General features: G+C 40.9%; 1 protein-coding gene across 5 annotated transcripts in view; it reads left to right on the top strand.

Annotated features, from left to right (window-relative positions):
* Nucleotides 1-21,440, top strand: part of LOC103065989 (uncharacterized) — a 112,722-nt gene extending 91,282 nt beyond the window's left edge. For all 5 annotated transcript variants that reach the window (XM_088146113.1, XM_088146114.1, XM_088146117.1 and 2 more), the window contains 6 exons: nt 509-629; nt 1,343-1,437; nt 6,995-7,060; nt 7,659-7,758; nt 9,728-9,880; nt 14,835-21,440. In XM_088146113.1, the coding sequence (XP_088002239.1) occupies nt 509-629; nt 1,343-1,437; nt 6,995-7,060; nt 7,659-7,758; nt 9,728-9,880; nt 14,835-16,453 (2,154 nt within the window). In that variant the 3' untranslated portion in view covers nt 16,454-21,440. The remainder of the gene's footprint in view (nt 1-508; nt 630-1,342; nt 1,438-6,994; nt 7,061-7,658; nt 7,759-9,727; nt 9,881-14,834) is intronic.
* Nucleotides 21,441-22,250: the final 810 nt, after the last annotated feature.

Here is a 22,250-nt window from a genome sequence, read left to right as displayed (position 1 = left end):
AAAAGAGGAGCTGATAGAGCATTGACAAGCTGCTGAACAGAGAGGTGAGGGAGGAAACACTTCTGGGTTGAAGAGCTTCAACTCAAAAGTAGAAGTGGAGACATGTCTGTGTTACTTGTTGCCCTGAATGGCTAAAGTGGAATCCTCCTAGCTTTGGTACAGATGTATAAAAACCATACAAGAATTTTCAGTACAAAAATCTTACAAGAATTTGTAAATGCATCATACCATTGACTGAGCTAAATCAAGACTGCAAAGTTACCAATCGGCCCTATGTCTTAAAGTCCTCTTTCCTGGGCCCTCTTCTGTGCAATGCACATTGTCTATTAGTGAGCTTTGCTCTGTTCCCCAAGGTGAAATTGTGTGAGAGTCAACAAATCATGCTTTTGTCTGAAAAATTGAGATAAAATGTTATCATGTTTTGTGAACTTAGGGAAAAGTTGCATTTTGTGCTTGTATGTGCAATGCACTCTGCCCTGTAAATTGCTCATCTTGTGTAATCATCCAGGAAGTGAGTTACTGCCAGGGCATGAGTCAGATTGCAGCTATCTTGCTGATGTATTTGAATGAAGAGGATGCCTTTTGGGCGCTGGCACAGCTGCTTACCAACCAGCGGCATGCGATGCATGGTAAGGTTTCAGTGGCAAATACTCTCATCTTTAATTTATTCGCTCATTTCTTTACAGTATTTTAGATGACCCCATATTCAGGTTCTGCCTGGCTGCAAGACTTTTGATTCCTTTTTCTTATGTGCTTCTCGTAGTCTTCTTATACTTTATGTATGCATTTATAGCTGCTGAATTTAAGCATGAAGTACAAATAAGCTCTTCTTGAAATCAGTTAGTCTTTGAACTTCTACGCTGTTTTGTAACTTCATAATGTTGTAGTACTAGTCAGGGGCTGTGTTTTAAGCATGAACTACAGGAATGGGGATAGAAATTCTGATGTATGCAGAATACCTTTTTCTCTACACATCAGGCAAGTTACAAAAGTGATTCCCACGTTTGCCTGAGGGAGTGAAAAGCTGTTATGCATTAGGGTTCCATACAGTCGACAAGTTAGGCAAAGCTGCTTTGGGAAGCCATTGTGTCATTAATATATGTGTGTGCGTGTGCACGCGTGCGCACACACATACATACATACACACATACAGTAATTCCTGATCTTGTCCATGCAAAACTCTGAAACAAATAGATAGGAAAGATAAAAAATGCATTTTCATAACACATTAGAGCTCCTTGGCAGTCTTAGGAAATGCAAGTTCTTATTATGCAGTAATGTGAGATGCTCTGCTGTATTTCTTTAATTCATTCTTAATATTTTTGTCCCCTTTTCACCAAAGGATTTTTCATCCCTGGATTTCCAAAGTTGCAGAGATTCCAAGCTCACCACGAAGCAATCCTAAACAAGCTTTTCCCAAAGTTAAAGAAACACTTGGTAATGCTTTCTCTTGTCGTGAATAACAGCAAAATCAGGATGTGTTGATTTCTGCTCATACATTCTTGAAATACTTCTTTGTTTATGATGCACTACTTCCTTTTTAGATAGTTCATTGCTCCAGGCACCAGAAAAGGTGACATCTCCAAATATATTATTAGAAATATATTTGTAGCAGCAGGGCTAAATCCATAGCATGAAAGATTGGAGGTGTCATACCACTTCTCCCAGGAGCCTCTTGCTCACTTTCCTGTCTTGGAAAGTGACACTTGATAGTTACCACTGCCATCACCTGTGTGATAAGGGGACCTCCCACTAATCCTGGTGCATGAGAGATAGGGATCTCACATCCCCTTTGCCTGCTGCCAAATAGTTGGGGAAAAGGTGGGGGAAAAATACATTCTGTAGCACCACCTCCTGGTCCAGTAGCTTTGAGTTGTATCTCTAAGGATAGCAGTTCCCACCCCATTTTTTTTCTTCCTAGCATTTTTCCCATAGGTGCAGGGTCCGTTTTTTTCTTTTCTTTTTTCAGATCAACCAAATATTGATCCATTGGTTGTGACAGGAATTGACCGACCAACTTGTCACCCAGCCTGACATCATGGGCTGAGAGAGAGCGACTGGCCCAAAGTCACCCAGCCGGCTTTCTTGCCTAAGGCGGGACTAGAATACACGGTCTCCTGCTTTCTAGCCTGGAGCCTTAACCACTAGACCACACTGTCTCTCTTTGGGAAATGAGACCAAGATCAGAAGTTATTATTTAAATAATAATAACTAGACAACCCGTGACCTGTTGGGTCATCATTTCAGAGATATTTCCTTACCTAAACAGAGAAACAGAATGACCAAAGACAAAAAAGCAGTGGGAGTGTGAGCGACTTGCAACTTGCTGCTGGCTTCCCTACTGACTTTGCTAGTGGGAAGCTGGCAGAAGCCTGCCTGCCTGCCTGCTTGCCACCCTCCCTCCCTCTTACTTCCTTCCTCTCTCCCCCTTCCTTCCTTGCTCCCTCCCTTTCTCTTCCTTCCTTCCTTTTCCTCTCTCCCTCTCACTTCCCTCCTTCCCTCCTCCCTCCCTCCCTCTTCCTTTCCAGGTTTGAAAATAAGATCCACATGCTAAAGTCAGCATGCTGATTTTTCCATCACTAAAATGGAAGATCAGGTTGGAAAATAATATCAGCCTGCTAAGATCAGATGCAAGTAAGCTAGAGCAGATGAAAGAAAAGAAGCTGAAGAACAAGAAGACCAAAGAATACCTGATTAAGAAATATCACCTAGAGACAAGGACGATCAAGGAAGCACTAGAAATAATAAAGCAGCAAATAACAGCCATAGCTAAGAAAATCAGCAGATACGAAGCTCAAATTGCACACTACAGGCAGAATCTCCAATTTCAGTCGAATCAGAAACGTTTCTACCAACCATCAACGGAGAGACTGCAATGAGCCAGCAACACCTGATAAACAAGAAACAGTGCACTTCTGGGCACAGCTATGGGACAACCCAAAGAAATACAACAAGAATGCAGCTTAGATAAAGGAGGTAGAGAAAAAAAAAAGAAGAAGCTGAAATGAAAGAACTTGTAATAACAGCAGAAACGGTGGAGAAAAGGGCAAGGAAGATCAAGAATTGGTCAGCACCAAGTGAAGATGAACTGCATGGTTTTTGGTTGAAACATCTGACTGGTCCGCACCCACTCATTGCAAGAAGTTTAACAACATACTGCAAGGAGTTGAAATTGAAGATTGGTTAACATCTGGCAAAACCTACCTGATAATGAAAGATCCAACGAAAGGGCAGCACCAGGCAACTACCAGCCAATTACATGCTTGCCAACAACTTTCAAATTGCTAACTGGTGTGATAGCTGTGTCAGGTTCGGTCAGCACGGGGCTTCGGGGAAGCTCGTAGCCAGCGAACTCCACCGGCGGCAGCTAGCGAGGAAAAGAGGAACTGAAAGCGCCGCTAATTAACGGGCCACCTGCGCCCACCCAAACAGGAAAACCGCAGCGGAAGCTTTAACTATAGACTGATAACGGCGCGAGCCAACAATGAACGGGGCCGCAGGCAGCGAAACAAGATCGCGCGCAGCACAGAACCCTCGGGCTTGCACGTAACGGGGAGGGACCAACCCAAGCCGGGGGGGACTGCCCATCAAGGACAATGGACCCTGACCGAACCTGCCATCATGGACAATCAAGGGGGATTATTGGGGGGCCAATAATCCGCAGCAGCAACGTGATCGCGGGGCGGGAAAAAAGCGCGGGAAGGGGGGAATATAACAAGTGATGCAATTGTACCAAGCCAGTCCTGGCTTTGCTTGTGACTACTACGTTACGCATGAGTAAACCTTCTTTGTGAACCACACGTGTCACGAGAGTTTCTCTGTCGAACGGGGCAAACCTCACAAGCTGATGCAGTCTAACAGCATCTAATTGAAAACAAGCTCTTTCCATCTCAGCAGAAAGGAAACCATCCAAACAGCAGAGGGACAAAAGATCAGCTCCTAATTGACAAGATGATTTTGGAAAACTAAGAGAAGGAAGACCAACTTGAATGTAGCTTGGATTGATTACAGGAAGGCATTTGACTCCCTGCCACATGACTGGATAATCAAGTGCCTAGAAATAACAGGAGTCAGTAGAAACGTTAGAAGCTTTGTGCAAGAATCAATGACACAATGGAAGACACAGTTACTGGTCAGGGAGAGGTTAACATCAAGAGAGGAATCTTTCAAGGAGATTCACTATCACCATTACTGTTTGCTATTGCATTGATTCCACTGTCAACAATACTGAACAAGTCAGGTCATGGCAGTCAAACATCAAAAGCATCTGCCAGGCTATCCCACCTCCTTTACATGGACAATCTGAAGCTGTATGGAAAAACACCATCTGAAATGGAATAGTTGCTCAACGCTGTCCGAATATACTGTTAAGATATTGCAATGGAGTTTGGACTGGACAAATGTGCCATCCTTACCATCAACAGGGGAAAGATAGTGAAAACTGAAGGAATCAAGATGCCCTATGGAAATAACATAAAGAGTCTGGATGAAGAAGATCACTACAAATACCTGGGCATCCTTCAGGCTGACAACATCAAGCACACTGAAGTCAAGAAGAAGGTTCGTAGTGAATACATCAGAAGAGTGAAGAAGATCTTAGTCTAAACTCAGTGGCAGAAATACCATCAAGGCAATTAACACCAGGCCAATTCCAGTCATTAGATATTCAGTTGGAATAGTGGACTGGACTCAAGCTGAACTAAAAGCCCTGGATAGGAAGACCAGAAAAATAATGACAATAAATCATGCCCTTCCTCCACACAGCGACATTGACAGACTCTACTTACCAAGGAGCACAGATGGGCATGGAATGTTGCAAGTACACCAGACAGTTGAAGAAGAAAAAAGGGCATTGGAAGAATATCTGAAGGACAGTGAAGAAGATGCACTGAAGTTAGTACACCATGAAGGCTTACTGAATACCAAAGAGACCAAACTGGCCCATAAGAAAGACCAAATAAAGAAAAAAAAATAGACATGGCAAGGCAAAGTATTATGTGGCCAGCACAAAAAAAACAACAACAAAAAAACAAAATTCGCAAAGCAGATAACAGCAAGACCTGGCAATGGCTAAGAGCAGGAAAGTTGAAGAAAGAGCCAGAGGGGCTAATTCTGGCTGCCCAAGACCAAGCCTTAAGAACAAATGCATATAAAGCCAGAATTGAGAAGACAACAACAGACAGCAAATGCCATCTCTGCAAATAAGCTGAAGAAACAGTACCACCTAGTTATCTGCTGCAAGAAGATCGCATAGACTGATTACAAGCAACAGAATAAAAAACAGGCAACAATGATGCATTGGAATATCTGTAAGAAATACCACTTGCCTGCAAGCAAGAACTAGTGGGACCACAAAACAGACAATGGTCAATTGCTCACACCCTGGTCATTTCTCGGTTAGACTATTGCAGTCTATATGGGGCTACCCTTGAAAAGTATCCGGAAGCTACAGCTGGTTCAAAATGCAGCCACATGGATGATATTAGGTGCCCCTAGGATGGCACATAGCACACCTTTGCTGTGGGAGCTGCATTGGGTGCCAGTTTGCTTCCAGGTCTAATTTAAGGTGTTGGTTATCACCTTTAAAGCCCTACATGGCATGGGTCCAGGTTACCTGAGGAACCATCTCATCCCCATTACATCAACCTATCCCACCTGATCAGGCAGAGAGGGCATGTTGCAGACCCCATCAGTGAGAGAATGTCAGCTGGTGGGCCCCAGGAGAAGAGCCTTCTCTGCCATTGCCCCCACTCTTTGGAATATTCTCCCCCCAGAGGTGCAGCGGGCCCTGACCCACCTGGCTTTCCAGAAAGAATTAAAGTCCTGGCTCTGCCACCAGGCATGGAGCGATATGAGCTCTAACCGTCCCTGGGGGTGGTTAGCGCCCTGACGATGCTCCCTGAGTTATTCACCAATTCTCCATCTTTCTTGGAAGCTATTTATTATTAGGATTGTTTTTATATTGGATTTTTTGTATTGTATTTTAATTGATTTTATCTTTGCTGTAAACCGCCCAGAGTCATTTCAACGAGATGGTGACAAATTTTATTTATTTATTTATATATATATAAACATAATAGAAAATGAAGAAGCTAAAGTGCTCTGGGACTTTAGAATTCAAACAGACAAGCACCTGCCACACAACACCCCAGACTTAACAGCTGTTGATAAAGAGAAAAGTGTCTGGATAGTGGACATTGCAATACCTGGAGACAGCAGAATAAAAGAGAAAGAACTGGAGAAAATCACAAAATACAAAGACCTGCAAATAGAAGTAGAACAACTGTGGCAAAAGAAGGCAAAGATAGTACCAATAGTAATAGGTGCCTTGGGTGCAATCCGAAAACATCTGGAGCACCACTTGAAAACCATTGGCATTGACAAAGTTACCATCAGTCAATTGCAAAAGGCAGCTTTACTTGGAACAGCTCACATCCTGCAAGGATGCCTTTAATATTATTAGACAACATCTGCCTATCCCAGGCCCTTGGGAAGGACTCGATAGGTGGATAAAAATGCCAAATCCAGTCTAAACATCTGGATGGCTGTGTGACCAACCATAATAATAGAAAAAGAAAACAATGCCGTTTTTAACTTTAGGTAATACATGCAAAACATTCAGTGACAAAGGAGATTGGAATATATACTCTGCTACAATTAAAAAAAAATCTTAAAGGAACCTCCTTAAAGGAACAAAAAAATGAATAATATGCTCACAACAATTGCATTGAATAAAAGAGGGAAAGGGAAATATATTAGTTATCCACTGAGAAAACAGATATAGAAGAGAGTTAGAATAAGTAACCAGTGAAATAAAATACTGCTTCTTACATAGTAACTACCTTAATTTAGGAAAGAAAAACACAAATATCTATGAGGAAATGATCTTGAGAGCCTACAAGTGTTTGAATTGCTGTTCATAAATCTCTAGCTTGCTTGTCTTATGAAATAAGTTTTTTTTTTTTTAATTTGGATTTTCTCTTTCTTCTTTTAGGATAAGGAACAGATGTTGACAGGAATTTATACAACTAAGTGGTTCTTGCAGTGCTTCATTGACCGGGTATGGGGTTGAGGAAGCAAGGACTTCAGATGCTTACTCCAATGTCATTACAGTACTAATACCATATATATTGTGTCTTATGCTTGTAACTATTTTCATTCAATGTAGAATGATAATCTTATGTTTTAAATGTTTTTATTTTATTGGTAAAATATAAGAAACAATTAAAAATAATGCATCAGTGATAGTACAATAACAAACTACATATGTTACAGTGATTAAGCTAAACATAAGAGGGAGAAAGAAACTAAGGAAAAAAGAAAGAAGAATCCATATAATATTAATGTAAAATTAATCCTTTACTTTATTATTAAATGTAGTCTAAATTAAGATCTGACTGATAAACAAACAGTTCCATGATATATGGGATTCCAGATTGGTTCGATTTGATTTTTAAGATTATAAACTCCAAATAGAGACTACTTCTATCCACCTTCGTGTGTTGAATTTTATAAAAATATATCACAAAATGAACTTGAGCCTGGGTCTTGAGTTTGGTTTGAAAACATGTTTATTTTGATGACACCTGCTACTCTACCTATACGTTGTGGTTTGCATGCCAATATGTCGTATCTAATTTCTTTAACATTTCACACAGACTCCGTTTACGCTAACCCTGCGGCTGTGGGATATTTACATCCTGGAAGGAGAGCGGGTTCTAACAGCTATGGCATACACCATCCTCAAATTGCATAAAAGTAAGAAGTTGGTTTGATTATTCAGTGTTTTAAAAAAAACTCAATACAGCCATTTATAGAAGGAGAAGCGCATTTTAAAGACAAGGTTGCTGCAAAGGCTTGGAAAGCTGTGCTTTCGTTGTCCCAAATACAGAAAGGTGTATTTCAGGCTTTATTTGGCATTTTGTTTGCTCGCATGACAATTGAAACCTAATCATGTGCAGTTCTTCCTGTTCCAGTAGATCTTCAACAAAGCTGGAATTGTTCTGGGGATAGTTAGTGTATTCCTGTTTCCCTCAGGATTTCTTAACTGCAGTTTTTAAAAATGTTCAGATTCTTTACTGATTGGATATGCGGGCTTTAGATACGTATAACAAATGATTGCTGTCATTTAATGTGGCTGTTCCTATGAGTGGTGCCTGTGAATGTCCTTGCAAATCAGTCTGTTATACAGTGGCAGAAGCTGTCATGCCCCTGCCTCCATGTTGGAACCATCTGAATGAACTGGAATTTGGAATCCAGCTTAGTCTAGACCAGTGTTTCTCAACCTTGGCAACTTGAAGATGTGTGGACTTCTGGTTGGCTGGGGAATTCTAGTTGAAGTCCACACATCTCCAAGCTGCCAAGGTTGAGAAACACTGGTCTAGACAGTCAATAAAGGTTACCAGATGGTCTCTGCAACCGAGTACAGTACACAGAAAAAGAACATCACAGAAGAGTCTGCAGTAAGTTTAGCGTTCGTAATATTCCTGTGGGTCAGAAGCAAGTTTGTATGGAAAACAACATCTTCCCGAGAGGAGTTATAAAAGAGAGGTTTAGCTTAAAGGTGCCTCTCTTTGCTTGCTTGTTTGTTGGGTGGGCTTTGGGAGTCGAAGAGAATAGAAGTATGATAGAAATGTCTTTCTGACAAATTCCAGACGGAGAAGCCATCTTAACCTGATATTACAAAACAGAAAGATGAGTCTCACGGCATCTTCAACATTTGCAGTTTACATTTTGAAGTTTAGATTGGCGGCATTCTGTACCGAAGGGATGGGCAAACCTCTGCTGGCACTGCAAGTCCGATCACCTCCCCCTCTCAAAATGTTTTATTGCAACTTGAAAACTTCTTGAGACAGAGACATGGTTTTATGCCAGTATTGAGCAGAAAAGAAAAAATACCCTCTCAAGAAAACAAAGAACCCCCAGACCCAGAAAGATAAACCCTGCCCACTTGTGCAAAACCCTCATTCACTGTAGCCTCAGCTACCTTTTGTAAAAATGTGTGATCCCTGCCCTCAGAAAGTTGCATATAACAGACCAGAATCCAGCCTGTGCTCTTGTAAAGATAGCTTAGAAAATTCCAGAAGTGAGAATAGGCCATTAGCCTGAGGATATGTGGACCTTGTGAAATAAAATTTAATCCGTGTTTGTATGTAGTCTTACTGTGACTGTGTTATAGCAAAAGTATGCATCCCAGATCTCAATTTCATTTGTAAAACGTAACAGATCAGCACATACAGAATGGTCCTGAGATAAGAAATCTAAATCAAGATGAGTTGGGCATTTTTTTTAATGCAAATTAGTATTCTTTAAATCATGAAGATGGCCCAAATTGTACTGCAAGTAGCTGAACTTCAGCTGCAGATTGCATCAAATTGTAGAATGTTGCTTTACTTCCCCTAGTGGTATAACATCAGAATAATCCAGTATATAACTGCAAATGTCAGTACACTGGGAACTGCTTTATTCATTCATGTAAGAGGATTTGCTTAATGTAAACACCACAGTCATGAAGTCACACATCTATACATTCTTGCCAGGATGAATGTGAAGATATCAGTTTGAAAGCAAATGCAGGAAATGAGTGTATAAACAAAAAAGCGTAAATTAACCCTGCTTCATTTAAATAACATCTTTCATTCATTGCACTGGATATGTAATTCAGTAGAAACCGTATCAGGATAATGACAGCATCTTTACTGAGCTGATGTTTCTGTTACCTGCTTAGAACGCTTGTTGAAAATGACCCTTGAAGATCTGCGGGAATTTCTGCAAGAAAAAATTGCTGCTTCTTTGCAGTTTGAAGATGATACGGTAATTGAGCAGTTACAAGCATCTATGGCAGAACTGCGTAAAATGAAATTTGACCTTCCGCCTCCAGGTAAGTGAAAGTTGAGCAATTATGCAACGTTTTTAAAAAACGCTGTTGTGAATACAAGCATTAATTCCTGTTAAGATAAATAGAGAGCAGTTTAATTTGCTTGAATGCTATGTCTAACGGAGTAGCTTTCACCAAATTGGCTTAGCTGAGTGGGAAACTATGAGCACAAACAAGTACAGCACCCTTTCTTTTTTTGTTAGAATTTTTCAGTACAATAAAAGTATACAAAATTAAAAGAAGATTAAGGGGAAAAAGTACAGTGGGGCAAAAAAGTATTTAGTCAGCCACCAATTGTGCAAGTTCTCCCACTTAAAAAGATGAGAGAGGCCTGTAATTTTCATCATAGGTATACCTCAACTATGAGAGACAAAATGGGGGGGGGGAAATCCAGAAAATCACATTGTCTAATTTTTAAAGGATTTATTTGCAAATCATGGTGGAAAATAAGTATTTGGTCACCTACAAACAAGCAAGATGTCTGGCTCTCACAGACCTGTAACTACTTCTTTAAGAGGCTCCTCTGGCCTCCACTCGTTACCTGTAGTAATGGCACCTGTTTGACCTTGTTATCAGTATAAAAGACACCTGTCTACAACCTCAAACAGTCACACTCAAACTCCACTATGGCCAAGACCAAAGAGCTGTCGAAGGACACCAGAAACAAAATTGTAGACCTGCACCAGGCTGGGAAGACTGAATCTGCAATAGGCAAGCAGCTTGGTGTGAAGAAATCAACTGTGGGAGCAATAATTAGAAAATGGAAGACATACAAGACCACTGATAATCTCCCTCAATCTGGGGTTCCACGCAAGATCTCACCCTGTGGGGTCAAAATGATCACAAGAATGGTGAGCAAAAATCCCAGAACCACACGGGGGGACCTAGTGAATGACCTGCAGAGAGCTGGGACCAAAGTAACAAAGGCTACCATCAGTAACACACTACGCCGCCAGGGACTCAAATCCTGCAGTGCCAGACGTGTCCCCCTGCTTAAGCCAGTACATGTCCGGGCCCATCTGAAGTTTGCTAGAGAGCATTTGGATGATCCAGAAGAGGATTGGGAGAATGTCATATGGTCAGATGAAACCAAAGTAGAACGTTTTGGTCTAAACTCAACTTGTCGTGTTTGGAGGAGAGAGAATGCTGAGTTGCATCCAAAGAACACCATACCTACTGTGAAGCATGGGGGTGGAAACATCATGCTTTGGAGCTGTTTTTCTGCAAAGGGACCAGGACAACTGATCCGTGTAAAGGAAAGAATGAATGGGGCCATGTATCGTGAGATTTTGAGTGAACACCTCCTTCCATCAGCAAGGGCATTGAAGATGAAACGTGGCTGGGTCTTTCAGCATGACAATGATCCCAAACACACCGCCCGGGCAACGAAGGAGTGGCTTCGTAAGAAGCATTTCAAGGTCCTGGAGTGGCCTAGCCAGTCTCCAGATCTCAACCCCATGGTAAACCTTTGGAGGGAGTTGAAAGTCCGTGTTGCCCAGCGACAGCCCCAAAACATCACTGCTCTAGAGGAGATCTGCATGGAGGAATGGGCCAAAATACCAGCAACAGTGTGTGAAAACCTTGTGAAGACTTATAGAAAACGTTTGACCTCTGTCATTGCCAACAAAGGATATATAACAAAGTACTGAGATGAACTTTTGATATTGACCAAATACTTATTTTCCACCATAATTTGCAAATAAATTCTTTAAAAATCAGACAATGTGATTTTCTGGATTTTGTTTCCCATTTTGTCTCTCATAGTTGAGGTATACCTATGATGAAAATTACAGGCCTCTCTCATCTTTTTAAGTGGGAGAACTTGCACAATTGGTGGCTGACTAAATACTTTTTTGCTCCACTGTATATAGAAAATAAGGAAAAGAAATGAAATAAAAAAACAGAATTATGACTTCGGTCTTTCTTTCTATTGAGTAATTGCCATCGTATTCTTTCCGCTTCCTTTTTGACTCTTTTTAATCCCCAGATCCATAAATCATCAATTCAGTCTTTTCTTCTTTCAACAAAAAGTCCATATAAGACTTCCAGTCTTTTGGAAAAGTGTTTATTGTTTTTTCCTTGACCAAACTGGTCAGCTTTGTCAGTGCCACAAGCTCCATCAGTTTTATAATCCAATCTTCTACTGTGGGTATACCGTTATTCTTCCATCTTTGTGCGTACAATAATCTTGCTGCAGTCACTATATACAATATTAGTTTCCCATATTTCTTTTCTAGTTCATTGTCCATAAAACTCAATAAAAATAATTCCGGTTTCATCATATTAATTCGCAATATTTTGCATCATTGTATGAATTTGCACCCAAGATTTCTTTGCTAAGTACCGCATCCTTTCAAAAGCTAAATTTCCCCAATCAACTCTTGGAGGAAAAGCCAAGATCTAGCTTTCTTACAGATGGGATCATAGCTCAGAAGTGGAGAGCTTGTTTTCCATTCAGAAGTCTCAGGTTCAGATCCTGGCATCTCCATGCAGAGCAGAGGGAGACTTTGGTCTAAAAGCCTGTACTGCTTCTGCCTGTTAGAATGTGATTGTACTAAGCTGTATGGACATTTGTTCTACTTAGGGTAAGAAAGATGCCTATGTTCTAAAAATTAACAATGAGTGGTTTTTGTTGCAATTAATTTAATTTAATTGTACGTCACCCAGAGTCACTTTGTGTGAGATGGGCGGCTATATAAATATGATTGATTGATTGATTGATAAATAAATAAATAAATAAAAATGTCCAGTCTGAATACCGTAAAAGGCAGTAATCAATAAAGAGAACATTAAAAGATAATCTGAAGACAATTGCAGTAGACATCAACCCATCAGAAATAAAAGGGAGTGTGGAACACTAAAGGGACGTTAGCATATATGCTTTCTTGGAGAAGTTTCCTTGTTATTTTGAAATGACCAGTTGATTGATTGACCTTGTCACACTGCCATATACTGAAGTCTTGTGATTTACATATGCAGCTGCTGCTAGTCTGTGTGTATTCTTTTAGGCCAGACACTCATATTTGAATCTGAACAACTGCAAAGTCAAATTATGCCCTCTCTGTTCCTAATTTATATTGGATCCTTTTGTTACAGGCATGAGTTAGAGAGAGACTGGTTGTTCATGTTATATTTCTCATCAGCAAAAACAAAAATAGGAATATTTGATACCATCTGTGGGAAATAAACAACATATATATTGTTCATTGTTATGAACTGATTTTGTAGTGTGAGTTGATTCTCCAGCATGTGTAGTTTGTTTATGATGTAGGATTGATACATTAGATCTAATCGCATGATTCTGTGACTTTGGTTAAATAGGTGATTGGTTGATTGGTTAATTTTCCTGAGTGATTAGACAGCACTGAGGTTTATCTTCTGAGATATGTTACCCTTTTCATGTCTGGGGATTGTTCATGATTGCCTCTTCCCCCCACCCCACCCCACCCCACGCCCACATGCATACACAAATACACAAATATCCACTACTGATTTCTGAAGCTTTTTGCAACATCCTTGAAGGTCTGTAATGTGCAGAGTAGCATCTAGATGCAAAGAGGTTCTTAAAGTTTAGCTCTATTTTTATATCACTCAGCCTCAACAATAGTGCAGCTAGTACCAGCACTTATGAAGAAAATCGTGCGCTTCCCCTCCCCACTGTTGCCAGCTGCTAACCTTATTTATCTGTTTTGAGTATAGCCCTCTTAAACTCTAAGCTGTTGTAAAAGGAGGAGATAGAAGCATTTGATTTTTAATTGGTGATATAGAATAGATATCTGGGCTAAGTGGCTGGGATAGCACGGTCTTTGGTTTTGTTACAGATTGTAGGCCCCCAAACATGATACTGCACCAGAGGCTTGTGATACCATGCTATTTGGATGGCACACAACTAGGTAGATGTGATTAGCTTCCCAGAATTATGTTTTATGAAACTGTATTCTGTGAGAAGCTGGGAATCCCCAGAATGCTCAGTGCCATCACAATAATACAGTTTAAGGCTCTTTGGAGAAACTGCAAGTTAACAGTGTGAATAGAAAAGATCATCCACATGCAGTCTATCCAGTTTCTTGCAGTGGCCAAAATCTTGCCTCTGAGGAACTCAGACTAGAGTAGGAAGGTAATAGTCTCATCGTACGGGTGGTTCCTCTCTCCCTACCTCTGAAGTTGGAAGTTGCCAATAGTAATTGAAGGCAATGGCTATTAGTAGGCATAATTTCCATGAAACTGTTGAATCTCCTTTTAAACACCATCTAAGCTAGGGGCCATCCTGTGGCAGTAGATTCTATATATGATTTATGTATTGGGTCCCTCCAGCATTGGGTCGCTCCATCATTACCATTATTGAAGAAGGAGAAAATATTCCCTTTATATGCACTTCTACATCTGCATAGTATTATAAAATTCTTTCATTTATCCCTTTAGGTTTTTTTTTTTTCCTCAACCTGAAATCCCCATTTCAGGGAACCTTGCCCAATCAGGGGCAATGGCTACACTCACTTAGAATTATGGGAGCTGTCACCTAACATAACTCATGGGCACCAGATTGGAGAAGGCTGCAGTAGAACCACCTTTCTTCATAATGCTTAGTAGAAGACATAGCTATTTTAACACTCAAATATGTTTTTTCATCATTTAGTTTTTACACTCAAATTTCAAATATAAAATTTGAAATTAAAATGGAAGGAAATATGCATCTGACTTACACTTATTGGGCAAGAAAATTAGGGTTTGATATAGACTTCACTATATGTGATTCCTTTTTAAGGGTTCAAGAAAACATGAGACAATTCTCATATCCCCTCCTAATCCCGGTGGTCCTGGTTCCTAGAAGGTTGCTGTGGATGCTTAATTTGCTTGCCATTACTTAAACTGAACAAAGTCCATGTCATCTACTTTTCATGATTGTCCTTGGATTTAGAATAAGAGACTAATGCACGTCTCTACGTTTTTGTTGCAGCAAAATCTGAAGAATTCCCCAAAACAGCTCTGGGGATGGAGCTTTCTCTAAATCTGCTGTCAGTGAAATCCAATGTAGCCAGTAATGGTCAGAAAACGGCTGTCAGTGACTTCAGCCATGATAAAGATGCCATAATACAATCTTCTCCAGATAAGAATCCTCCTTGCCTGAATGAAACAACTGATAATTCAAATATGGCAATACATGAGAGAGCTTCTCCAGAACACAATGGAACACCCTTGCAGAATAAACTAGCTGATATGCATTGCAATCCTTTCAATAAACTTCCACCAAATGAAAAGTTTGAAACTGAGGAGTACCAAGTGGAAGAAAATGCTGATAAAATTTCTTCCATGGAGAATCCTATAATGCTGGATAACATTCAGACAACAGGAGAAAATCAAGATGTGGCTTCAGACAGTAAGAAGGATAATTCATTAAAAAGCAGTAGCACTGGGAAGTGTAGTTTACAGGAAGATAAACACATTTCTTTAGTTGATAGGGACCATGTTATTTCTCCTGGGTTACAAGCTCAGACAGCAGACATGTCAACAGATAACTCTGTCTGGGAGTCCCAATTGCAGAGTCAACCCTTGGAAGTAGACCTTTCTATCAGCCAGGATAGTACAGCATCATTATCAAGATCAGAGTCACCGCATCACTTAGATTCACCACCCTCTGTGCAAAATGCAGCTGCTCTTGAGCATGGGAGCACAACCTGTTCCTCTGAAGATTTAGTATCTGAAGATGCTGCATTGCTTAAAGATGATTTGTATCTTCCCCCATGTACAGAATCATCTTCTACTGCAGAACACAGCCTCTTTATACCACATGACTTGCCAGAAAATCTAGTAGTGCCATGTAGAGTCAGAACACTTGCTACTCTCTCTCCTGCGTTCCAAGATGGACAGCGACGGCCTTCTAATGTATCTCAGTATGATAACCTCTCTGAAAATGAAGATGAGGAAGGAAAACAGGTGCCCGGTTCTAAGAAACTGGCAGATTCAATACTACAAACTGAGCTCTGCACGCCAGTACTAAAGTGTTCTATGCCCAAGTCTGCCTCATTTGGAGAAATAGACAATCTCCAAAGGCAAACCCAAGAAGTGGCAGATTTGGTACAACTGCCAAAAAATGTTGGCCAGCTCACCTCATTTCCCATGCTGCCACATTACAAAAGATTGTCTGGTGGAAGCAGCGTGCCAATCCTACCTGAGCTTGGTCCTGATGCACTCGTGCCGTCTGAAGGCCTCCAAGCCCGACATACTTCATCTCCTGTGTTGCAGGATCAGCACAGCCCCTTCAGAATTGTAAAAACTACCACCCCTCTTCATTTGGCCTATGCCACAGAGCAAGGCTTTTTGAGCAAAAAGCAAGTGGCTCTCCCTTTGCCAGAGACCAGCCACTGTCATACAGCGGATGGTGAAAAATATAACCTTGCCGCTGGGGAAGCTGAGGCAGCCGGTGATTGTGTTCAGAAGTTGAAAAATGCTCCGGGTGGTTCACCTGCATTTCAAAAACCAAAACTACCACCCAAGGTTTTCAAAACACTTTCAGAGAACAATTTCTGTTCAAGCGGTTCCCCCATGGGGCAAATGTCTAAATCAGTCACATTCTAGAATTACTGAGAAAGAGGAAATTTGGGTCACCTAATGTTTATCCATAAGAGTTTGGAAAGAAAGGCAGAGCCTAAAGCAAAATTAGGAAGATGATAACTTTGCTCATCAAAATGTGTTCAGGAATTCAGGACAAAGTTCATAGTACAGGCCAGGCCAGTAGCTAAAGCCTGCAGAGAGCTTGCAAAATCTGGGTTTTTCTCCAAAGTATTTGAATTGTATGTCTCATCTTTTTCTTCATTAGGTAAATGTTTTAACAGATTTAACCTGCTAAAAACATCAGTTTCCAAACCCTCATAGCTGAAAAATGAAAGTCAAACTTCAGAGAAGCAGCGAGTCCGAAGGGAATTACTTTAGGAAACAAGAGACAAGTCAATTCCACATTTGGGCCAGTAATACTTTTTTTTCAGTAGCAATAGTAGTGTTGTTTTTCTGTTTCAATTTAGTACTGTAGCTAATATACTATTATAAATGAGGCTGTGCATAATATATGCCAGGGAAGTTAATTTTCATAGCATCTATGCATATCAAACACACATTGTTATTTGTGTGTTCTTTCACTGAAATCAGACAATTCAGCATGCCTTTTTGAAACTGGTTCCTCTCTCCCTGCCATACCTCCTTGTTTACACTGATGAGATTTATTAAAGAGAAAAGAGATCCCAGCAAGTTTTTCGTTCAGTTGAACTTTGCAACATGTTAAACAGACATAGCTTCAGAGAGAAACCAAGATAATGATGTAGATTGCTTGGAGTTTGCCATCAGATGTTTCTAAATTTGCTCATCCTCAACATGTTTATAAGCATGGATCCTCTGAGTATCTATAACAGGAAGTTTTAGCTACTTATCCAAGTATTAGCTTGGGATGCAAAGAACTCATTTTCTAATTGCACTACAGCTTTCTTCACAAAAAGCTTTCTAAAGAAGTTGTGACATCTTACTTGCCCTCATGCCATTGTCGCCCATTGGAAATACCCTTTACCTTATAGGAGTATTATGTTGATTCATAAACAGTTCTTGCACTGATATTAGAGGAGGAAAAATAGAGAAAATATTGGTAGCTAAGACATTCCCACAGAGCACAGTCATTAATGAAGTTTATCTATTACTTCCCCAGCTGTGATGCAATTGTAAAAGTAATGCATCTCAGTTTCTTTAGGGTGTACTTTCAAGGGTAAAGACCCAAAGCTTTTATTTGGCTTGTAATCCATCTGAGATTTTCCTTAGAGCATGCAAAACCCATGGCTGCTTTAGTAGCAGTTAAATTTAACAAGCAAAAGATGGGATCCTTTTTGGTGGATGATAAATATTTTCTAGTCTGAGTTTTCAGTTTTTCTATATTTATGCTTCCTTTTGTTTTTAATAAGGTGCGGTAACACATTCAGAACTATTGTAGTTCTGCAATGCATGCTTTTTTTTTTTTTTTTTTACATCAGTTACATTTTGCAACGTCAGATGCACATCCAACACCTTCATGCCTTAAATCAGTGACACACATTTTACACTGCAGGAATAACTAAAGGAAAATTAAAAGAATTGTAGCAGGCAAGGTGTAGTGTTACTTAAGACTAATGTTAAGAAAGGAAGCATAGTGCATATTGTAAAGAGGGGTGGCAATTCTATGCCCATCCAGACACTGGGCTCCAGTTTGCATACCCATAGGTCAAGGATCATGGGAACTGTACTCCATGTAAAAAGTTCTGTGTTATTTTAAACTTGTATTTGGGAAGGGGAAGCAGCAGGCTTTGCTCCATCTGAAGTTGGACAATAGAATATTTTTAATTTATGCATATATTTTATCTTGTGTTACATTCTCCTCTGTACCTACCCAGACAACACCGGACTAGAAAATGTCCTTTGCTGGGGTTATTTTTTTCTTTTTGGTGTTTTGGTCGTTGCTTTGTTTTTTTAGCTTAGCTGATTTCCAAGCTAAAGCAATGTTGGTCTAGATCTCCCAGCGTGCTCAAATGCCGTAGCTCATAATCACCTGTCCAATTTCTGGAACCAGGCAGGGTTCAGAATTCTTGTAAGGGCAAGTTGCATCCCTCTTTGTGTGCAGGTGTCTTCTTTGAAGCAGCAGAGCCCGTTTGCTTGGGCCTTTTCCTTTCTGCTGCTCTGTGTGTGCGTGTGTCTGTTGCAGAAGGAGAGCAGGGCCACCTCAGTGCTGCGTAACTGGTAGTCAAGCGATTCGCTCCCCTGTCACCCTTTGCTTGCCCACTGGTGTCTCACTCTTGTCGATAAGCTTATGTTGTACCAGTGAGCCATGGGAAGATAGCGTTGCATTTTGGACCTTTTTCACTTGCTCCAAAATGGAGCATTATTACCCTCCTGCCCTGTGACATCTCTTGGGCCCCAGACTGGTGGAGATCCACTTTTGAGGGCTTTCTTATGACCCCTTCAGTCGCTGTGCTCTCCTCAGATTCTCCCACAGTTATAGGAGGAGGAGGTTGATACGTGAGCAAGACTTGCTGGCTTGTGGGGCCAGCGGCAGTGCTGCCTGTTCCTCTGCTGCTGTTTACCTGCAGGGCTTGAGACTTCAGCAGAGGTGCATCTGGCAGGAAATCGTGGTGTTTGAAAAACAAAACTGCACATCCCCATTCATCTCCCAGGCCTTATTCAGCACGTAGCTGCAATGCCAGCACACTCCACATTCTGCATATTTGCCTTAGTCCTGGCTGACTCCATTGGCTAATTAGATTCACATTTTCCCAGCTACTAAAAGGAGTATTTAATGGTGAGGAAAATAAGCATTTCTCCAAATGCTTCTTCATAGGAGCACGTTGGCGTCCTCCAGAACACAAAAACATCCACATATTGCTGGCTGGGATGTTTTTGCAAAAGGGACCAAAGACTTTAAACTCGAGGGCAAAGTGCTCTACTAAGAGGTTGAGCTGTGGTGAAAGAGCTCTGGAAGCTCCCGTTCTTCAAAAGAATAGGCAATGGCATTTTGGTGCAAGGAAGACACAATTTGCTTACGTACGGTCGAAAGGTATAGTATTCTTTGATTGAGTAGTCTCTCTGAAGCACATCTAGATGCCAAAAGAATTTATCCACAAAGTTTTACTTCATCAGCATGGCTTTTAAGCGGAGCGAAGTCCAAGAAAGAAATATCTACTTAAATACTTTGAACCCAGAGAACAACACAGGTACACACAAACTTATTTGACTTTGCAGAAGTTAATCTTGTGTAATGGTATTAATCTTGTGTAAAGTTACAGAAGAAAATCATTTCCCAAAGGAAGGAAGTTACTGCCTAGAGGATGAGACAGAATACTCACCCATGTGCATATTATTTAAAATTGTACCTGTCTTATTTACGTTAGCAATTCAAATATAGCTTTACATATAGGCATATATCACACTGCATCCTGCATTATGAAAAGACATTCATATGATTACAGTTGAGCAGATGCTATTAAAACCTGAATGAACTATAGCTTTAGATGTGCTTTAAGACATAGCAGTTTCTAGTAGTACAGCTGCCGAAGTAAAACTGGAAACCAGTGTTTAAGGCTTCCCAGTACAACTTCTGGGCCAAAAGATTTGCTTCCTGTGAATGAAATGGAAACAGGGAAAGCAAATCTAAAGTATTTTGGAATTATCTCCCTGCAGTTATTCTCTAAATCCTCTGGATGCCCAATCCATCTATTCCTCCTCTTCCTCCTCCCTTTCTCCACTTGTTCCTATGATAATCTGAAAGCAGCCTTTGCAAATGGAAGTAAGTGTTACTGGACCTCATGCCATTTCCATGCTGCTCTAAACCAACAAGCATATCCCACGAGAACAGCACTGGGACCGTATCCAAAGCTGGGGGTGATGGTCCAATTTACAAGTGACACGGGGAGGGGGCAGTCAAACTTCTCATGTGTACCTTTCTCCACCCATCTTCTAAATCAATGGGATATGGGATAGAGCAAACACTGAAATTGTTTCTCAACAACACAGTCAGATATTCCAGGAAACGTAATGCTCAAGGGTGCTCTCATGCTAAGGAATTCAGCTGGGTGCCTAAGAATGAGAGGATTAAATAGACTCTGATTAGGATGTAAGGAGAACCAACTTGGGCATTCCACTGAGGTTTAATCATAGAAGCCCTACTTTGGGGTTCTCACTGCTGGACAGGAACAGCATTCTGGCAGCATTAGTGGTGAGGTGGCCTTTTACTTCCAAAGAGTACCCTTCCACAAAGTAGGTTACTATATTAAAGGGGTTACGTGAATTTCTGCCTAGATTTTAGCAATGCCTGGTTTGGTTTTGCTTGGAATAATCCTGTGTCAGGCAGCTCTGAAGCAGTTTGTAGAGGTTTGGTTTTGATGCTATTATCCCCCATGCTGTTGCCCCCTTAAGATGGGGAAGGCATCATCTCTGCTTTGAGGAGGAGCTAAAGAGCATTGTTGGGGCAAAGCAGCTGAGCCCCTGCAAGGAAGCAAAGCATTTGATCAGCCCTTGAACCAAGTGCATCTAAAACATTCTTCCACTTCTTATTCTCGGTGAGAGAAACAGCCAGTATTCCTTCAGAAACTCAGGAAAATGACTTCCGCCCTCAATTCCCCAAATGGAGTGTGTGGCTTAAAATGTATTTCATTTTAAAGTCTAATGTTATCTTGATGGATCAGATCCAATTCTTGGAGCAGAAATAGTCCAGCCATGTGGCAGGGATTCAGCTCTGGGTTCTGGATACTTTCCCACTGTTGTAACTGGGAACACCCTGCAGGTCAGCGGATGGGTCTGTTCGTGCACTTTGATAGCTCTGCTGCCGTTGTCGTCTTAACGCGTTCCATGTTAACAGCTACTCTTGACCCCTCAGCTTCCTTGGGAACTGTGCGATGTATTGCTTTCATTCTCTTCTGTGTCTATGCTTAGGATGGCAGGTGAGGGGGGAGGTAAAGCAAAATTATTCATTTTTTAAAATGTGGATCCAAAAGGATTGTACAGATGTTGAAATGCTGTGTTTTACATGGTTGTAATAACAGTCAAACTTTAGCACAAATTGCTGCATGTTGATTCTTTACTTACTTCTCTGGGAATGTTATGGCAAGTTGCCGGTCTGTTCCCTGTTATGCTCAGCTTTCAGGCACAGGTGAGCTAAACTGCTCAGCTAGATACCGTCGCTGGAGGGATGGGAATCTGGGTGTGACCCATCCTTGCTCATCTGGATTTAGGGATATCAAGAGTTTGGGTCTTGGCAATGTTTAGCTATGGGACAATCCAGTATAACCACACCATAGACAAGCTGATGCTGCAAGGAAAAATTGTGTTTGCAGCTACAGATGTACTCAGAACATTTTCTTGGAGATCATAAAATGAAACTGATGCTTGTCAGCACAATGGTCATGTTTTCAGGTTTATTCTGTAGGAAGAGAATAGCTTGGCTGTGACACTTTCTGGAAACTAGAGGCTGAAGTTGTATCATTCATGTGACAACTGCAAAATTCCTAGCACTGGATAACAAGAATTGTCTTCTCATCTAATAACAGCAAGATATTTGCTTTCTCTCTCCAGATGGGGAACCATGAACAATAGTGTTGGTTTCCAACTGGAAGGTTAGGTTTCACTACTGTGTTCAGCCTAAGCCCAGTGGGTGACAGCAGCAAGAAAGCCACCCTACAAATATATGACAAAAATGAAGAATTCCACTCTTAAATGCACAGCTGTGAGAGACAGAACCCAGATTTGAACAGGCTGGAAACTAGGATACTTCATGGGGATTTTTTTAGATAATTGTCTGCTGGTGGACAGTAATGGTTGTTCATGTCCATAGGCAATGTAAATGGATTTTGTATTTTTGCATAGGGAGCTA

Source organism: Python bivittatus, unplaced genomic scaffold, assembly GCF_059951505.1.
Source record: "Python bivittatus isolate LINGU-HERP-01145 unplaced genomic scaffold, Pbiv_v1 ctg000480_np1212, whole genome shotgun sequence".
Taxonomy (NCBI): Eukaryota; Metazoa; Chordata; class Lepidosauria; order Squamata; family Pythonidae; genus Python; species Python bivittatus.
Note: the sequence above shows the minus strand (reverse complement) of the source record. Positions and strands in the feature narration are given on the sequence as shown.